The sequence below is a fragment of the Rhincodon typus genome, chromosome 18, assembly GCF_021869965.1.
Source record: "Rhincodon typus isolate 14 chromosome 18, sRhiTyp1.1, whole genome shotgun sequence".
NCBI classification, from domain to species: Eukaryota; Metazoa; Chordata; class Chondrichthyes; order Orectolobiformes; family Rhincodontidae; genus Rhincodon; species Rhincodon typus.
This window is the reverse complement of record NC_063349.1, coordinates 32,020,909-32,027,264: the sequence shown is the minus strand read 5'-3', so window position 1 is coordinate 32,027,264 and position 6,356 is coordinate 32,020,909. Positions and strand designations below refer to the sequence as shown.

Genomic DNA, 6,356 nt, shown 5'->3' with positions numbered 1-6,356 from the left:
CTTCTGTTCTTAGTTCTCCAATGATAATTGACATTGTAAATGATTCTTCCTTCTGACTCAGGCACAATTCACTTTCCCTTTCAAAACTGCTATTCTCAAAATAAAACCTATGCTTAAATTTTTTGACTTTACAGACTACAGCCTATTTTCTAACCTCGCTTCCTTTCTGAAGCTCTTGAAATGTTGCTATCTCTGAAACTGTGCCCAGCTTTCCCATAAACGCACAAATCCATTCATTTTAATATTGCATTGAAATGACCCTAATTAAAGTTACAAATTACATTTTCTTTGACTATACTCTTTCAGTAACTTTAAATGGAAATCCCATTGTCTTGCTACTTATCTGATTGTAGCTACAGAACCTGTAGAAATGGATTAGTTTTCACATCTGCATCAGTGCTTTTAACTTAACCTTAATTCCCTCCCTTAACTACCTCCTGCCCTTTTACAATATCGTCTGCTGACAGCTTCCACAATACTGCCAAAAATATCCAGCTCAACCTTTCCACCATCTATTGTTTTTGGCCTTTGTGGAATCAGACTGCTTGTTTAATTATCTAGTCTTAGATGAGTTGCAATTTCCTTCAGCCAAATATTGAGTCATAACTATAGCCATTATATTTGTCTTCTGCCACAAACACTAAATATTTATTACCAAATCCATTTTCCTGTTCGGCAGTGGTCAGGCTTAACCAGACTAAATCTCTTCATCACAAAAAACACCTTTTTCCATTAATATTACATTGCCAATCTCTCCCTCTACTCTAACCATTGAAATTGTCATTCCTTCTTCTGTGACCCTAAGCTCTTCTATTACAATGAGCACGAGCCTGAATTCCCATCTCTCACCCTCTGTAAATATGAACTGCAGCTCATCCAAAGCTTTGCTGTCCGTATCTTATTACACCACAAGTCCGATTCATCCGTCATTTCTGCTCTCACTGAGCTACATTGACTTCTGCTTCTTCTCCATCTTCTTCGCCTTCATGGGCCACCTCTGATCAAAATCCTGGTGCTTGTGGTTGCTCTCAGAGTCTTTTCCTTTTCTTTATGTCCCTACACAATAGCCATATCAATACAAATTGATGTTCACTAAAATGTTTAAAATTATACAAAGGACAAATATGCTTGCTATTAGCTTTTTGTTTTACTATACTTACTGATATAGTAAATGTAATGTAAGTACTCTTGTAGATTTGTGAAATATTTATGTAAATGTTTATATTCAAAACAAACATAAAGCTGACCACAAGTTTGGACAACCTTTATTGTCTATTATTTACTTAAAAATAAAGACATACTCTTAAGAATGAAATGTACCGCAAATTTTCTCAGTTATATGCACACTTTCAGTAATAAAGTCTCATTTTAATGCAAATCTTTAGGGCTAGTTTTAACTTTTATCACTGGATGATGAAAGTTAAAAGTGGCCATTGAATATTTACTATTCCACAATTTTGATTTTAATAATTTAATACCTACATCATTCTTTTCTGATACAGTCAGTTACATCTACCACTGCAATCATTTCTACATCTCACTATTACTAGATACTATTCAAGACATTGCAATGCTTGTAATACTAAAAAAAAGTTACCTACAAGTATAGCTATGTTGCAGATGATATGGGAAAATAAGAAAAAAATGCTTGATCATAAAAGATTTTTGATGTGCAATAATAAAATGGTTAAATTTTAATGTTGCTGTTGACAGTTCCTAATTAATTAAAAATAAACTTATTCTTAATAAAAAAATAGACGTTTTATTAATTTTACAAGACGGAAGTAATTCTGCTTTTAAATTTGTCAGTCATTTTACTCACAGTCAACATCACAACATTTTACAATGGGGACTACAAATGGGTTTCCCAATGACGATGAACAGCTATAGCCTTCAAATATGATTAATTTCTCTTTGAAGTAGTTTAAGATTCACATATTTGATACTGTTGAATGTTTCGTACAGGGCTTGTTTCCTGTAGCTGCCAGGACAGATTTTCTGCATCACCTGCTGATAAAATATCCTTTGAAAAAATTGTCTTCAATCACACATGAGCATCACTATCCAAATTATCTTCTGATGAATAAACAGGCGGATAGGGTACTCCACAGTTTATGTTCATGTAGGTTGTATTTAACTGTATGTAGTGATCCCCAGTAAAATTGGAAAGAATGGATGATATTTTTGAAACCACTTCAGAAAATGTTGGTCGTGTTTCAAGTTTAGGGTGCCAACATTTTAGCATTACTTCATATCTGCAATGGAAGAATATTGAATAAAGTTATGGTCATGTGAATCGTTAATAGATATCAAAATACACATCTATTTGCTTCTGAAATGTAGACTTTGAAATGTCTTAAGCCATTATTAATAATTTACTTACAATGAATCAGGACAATATTCAGGCTGCAGTAACCTCCTCCCTTGTAGCAGATAAACCGTAACATCGAATGTATCAACATCAGGATAAGGCGGTGCCCCTCGTGTCATCAGCTCCCACAAAAGTACTCCAAAAGACCACTGGCAAAAACAAGAATTGCTTTTATTCACAAAACTGAACAAAATAGATTTCATGTTGCTGTCCTCCAAGAGGTCTAACTGTGATAGAGTGACTTCGGTAGGGGAATTGAAGCAGATTTGGATGCATTTGTAGTAAGTCTATATATCACATAAACCTCTATTTAACATAGTAAAACATTCCATGGTGCTTCACGAGTGCTTTAGTAAGCAGAGTTTAGCACTGTATCAAATAAGGGGATATGGGGACGGAAAAGAAGAGAGGTGGAGAGACTTTGGAGAGATAGAATTCTACAGTTAGACCTATGGCCACCAACGGTGAGCAAACAAACTAGGGATACAGAAGAGGTCAGAATTGGGGCAGTGCACAGATCTTGGAAGGTTGTAGGCACAAAGAAGTTAGGAACACTCAAGCCTATCTACTATTCAACTAGATCATTGGTTTTCTTCAACCTCAGTGCATTTTATTACACTATCCCCATATCCTTTGATATTTCTAATATTTAGAAATCTATTGATATTGGCCTTGAACATTTTGAATGACTGGCTGAGTGAAGAAGCTCTTTCTAAATAGCCTACCTCTTAATCTGAGACTTGTTCATCTGGTTCTAAACCCCCACAACAAGGGAAATATCTTTTTTGCACCTACCCTACTGAGCCCTGTACAAATGTTGATTGCTTCAGTGAGATCACCTCTCATTTCTCTGAAATTTAGAGAATACAGGCCCAATCTCTTCAATCTCCTCTTCAGTCTGGGAAACCATTGTTGCACACCCTTTATGAAAAGTATGTCCTTCCCTTAGGTATGGACATCAATACTACAAAATGCTCTGGACACGTCTCACCAAGGAGGTATGAAATTGCAGCAAAACTTCTTCACTCTTGTAGTCTCTTGCAATAAAGAGACAGGGATGGGAAAAGCCATGGAAGGATTGGAAAAGGAATGTGAATTTTTAAAGTTGAAGTTTTGCTGGATCAGAAGCTAACAGATCAGCAAACACAGGTGTGATTGGTCAATATAATGATATCTGTACTCAACAGTCTAGTTGTCAGTTTGAATTGTTGCCATGATGTCTACTTCCTTAAACTGAAGAGAACATAATATTACAATGTAAAGTACAGGAGATCATTTTGACACCAATCCTAAAGAAGAATTTTGTGACTGATGGGATTCTTAACTGCCCAAAAGGTGGACCCTCATAAAGTGAGCTTGAGTGGGAGTAGCAGCCATTTTGTTTTTGACCAGCGAATACAAACAAGGTGATAACACGACAAAAAAGAATCAGTTTCATGTCGAGAATCTATCTGGGAAAACTAGCTTTCTTTTATTAAATTTGGAGGAGAACAGTAAAGTCTGTAGTTATTGTGCCTATATTTAATATTTTTGGTATTAGATGCCTTTGAAGTCAAAATCACAACAGTTTGGTTATAGATTAAGGAAACTGTTACAACATGGAAGGTGGCTATTTGACTCATCGTGCATGTGCTGGCCCTCCAAAGGAGCAATCTACTCATTGCCACACCCCAATTTTTCGGCACATTATTTCACTTCAGATGCTTAAAATATTTCAAAAAGGTAGAACAAATTACAACACAGAAGGCCACTTTACTATTGTGGTTATCCCTACCAAAAAATGAACCATCCAGCTAATGCCATTCGTGGAGGTTCCAAGACTTCAGTTACCTTCTAAATGAGTTGAGTTTTTCTGCCTCTATTACCAGATCACTCTCTGGGTTTAAAAATATTTCCTCATCTCCCCTCCAATTCTTAGATCATAGAATACCTACAGTGCACAAGCAGGCCATTTGGCCTATTGAGTCTACACCAATCCTCCAAACAGCATCCCACCCAGACCCAACCCCTACCCTAACCCAGTAATCCTGCAATCCCCTTAGGTGGATTGGCCATGTTAAATTGCCCAAAAAGGTGCCTGCACATTATTGGGCAATTTAGCACGACCAATCCACCTAACCGGCACATCTTTAGACTGTGGCAGGAAACAGAGCACCCAGAGGAAACCCAAGCAGACACAGGAACATTTTGCAAACTCCACAAAGAGATTCACCCAAAGCTGGAATTGAACCTGGGTCCCTGGTGTTGAGAGGCAGCAGTGTTAACCATTGAGCTACTATGCCACCTTCTATGTCCATTTTCTATGAATCACTTTAAATCCTTGACCCTTAATCACTGACCCTTCCACTGAGGAAACTAAACCCTTTTTATTAATTCTACCCAGGACACTCACAATCTTCTACATCTCAATCAAATCTCCTCTTAGCCTCCTCTATTCAACTCCAGTCAGTCCAATCTTTCTTCCTAGCCACAATTTTCCACTTCTGGAAACACAGGTAAGTGATGGCTGAGAGATATTATCACTGAACTTTTAATCCCAAGACCCAGGTCCTGTTACCAGGAACAGGGCTCGAATCCTGTCACGGTAAGAAAATGGTGGAAGTTGAATCCAATAATTAAAACAAAAATTCTGGACTTAGGATTTTAATGATGACCATGAAAATCTTGTTGATTATTGGGAAAAAACCCATCTTGTTCATTAATATTCTTTAGAGAAGGAAACTGCTGTCCTTACATGGTCTGGTTTACATGGATCCAGTCCCACAGCAATGGATCTCTTAATTCCCCGTGAGCAGTCAGGGATGGACAACAAATGCTGCTCCAACCTGTCAATCATCCTGTCAACGAGTCTACATATACTTCCAGTATCGCTTCCTTGTCTTTATACTTTACGTCTCAGATAATGAAGGAAAGTATTCCTCTGCATTAACCATTTTAAGAAGCTGTCCCACTACATTCAAGGATCTGTGGGCATGCATTCCAAGGTCCCTCACCTTCTATGTACCTCTCTGTATCCTCATTTGCTGTGTATTCCTTTAAAATCATCTCATACTTCTCTAGGCTGAATTCTATTTGGAACTTTTCTGCTCACCTAGCCCGTCTATTGATTGCTTCCTGCAGTCTACAGCTTTTAAAAAAAAAAAATTAATCGGTGGTGAGTGTTGCAATCTAGGTCAGCGTACATTGCCCATCCATAATTGTCCTGGAGAAGGTGGTGATGACCAACCTTTCTGATCTAATGCAGTCTGTGCAGTGTAGTTACATCCACAGTGCTGATAAAGACGGAGTTCCTTTTTTCTCTATTCTTTCATAGGATGTCATTTGCAAGGCCAGCATTTTTTGCCCATTCCTAACTTGCCTGAACTGAGAAACTTGCTAGGCCATATTACAGGGCACTTAAGAGTTACTAGGTGTCTGAAATTGTGTGTATGTCAGACCAGGTAAGGATGGCAGATTTCTTTCCTATAGGACATTAGTGAACGAGATAGAGATTTAGGACAATGAACAATAATTTCATGGTCAGCTACTGACCAGCTGTTCTAACTACGGTATTTATTTGGACGGTCCAGTTCAGTTTCTGTTCAATGATACTCCCTCACCAACTTCAAGCTACGTTTCACAGCAACAAATAAATAAATTCCCTATACCCCATGACTCCACCTTTGCTAGGGATTTTTAGTACTACACTCAGTCAAATGCTATCGTGAAGCCAAGGGCAGTCAGTCAACTACACTTCCCCTATTCCCTCTTCACGATCAATCACACGGCCAGTATTTGTGTTGTTTGCAAACATCTTGATTATGCCTGCACAGTTAAGTCCAAATCATTAGCATATACCACATAAAAAAAGGACCAAGTACTGAGCCTGGTGGAACACCACTGGAAACAGCCTGAAATAATAAGGTGTAGAGCTGGATGAACACAGCAGGCCAAGCAGCATCAGAGGAGCAGGAAGGCTGATGTTTCGGGCCTGGACCCTTCTTTT

At 38.0% G+C, this 6,356-nt stretch overlaps 1 protein-coding gene across 1 annotated transcript in view; it reads right to left on the bottom strand.

Annotated features, from left to right (window-relative positions):
- Positions 1 to 1,249: 1,249 nt before the first annotated feature.
- The window catches only part of met (MET proto-oncogene, receptor tyrosine kinase), a 126,303-nt gene continuing 121,196 nt past the window's right edge, over positions 1,250 to 6,356 (bottom strand). The window contains exons 20-21 of the mRNA XM_020511166.2: positions 2,384 to 2,520; positions 1,250 to 2,255 (exon numbers count right to left, since the gene is read on the bottom strand). Coding sequence (XP_020366755.2) covers positions 2,045 to 2,255; positions 2,384 to 2,520 — 348 coding nt within the window. The 3' untranslated portion in view covers positions 1,250 to 2,044. The remainder of the gene's footprint in view (positions 2,256 to 2,383; positions 2,521 to 6,356) is intronic.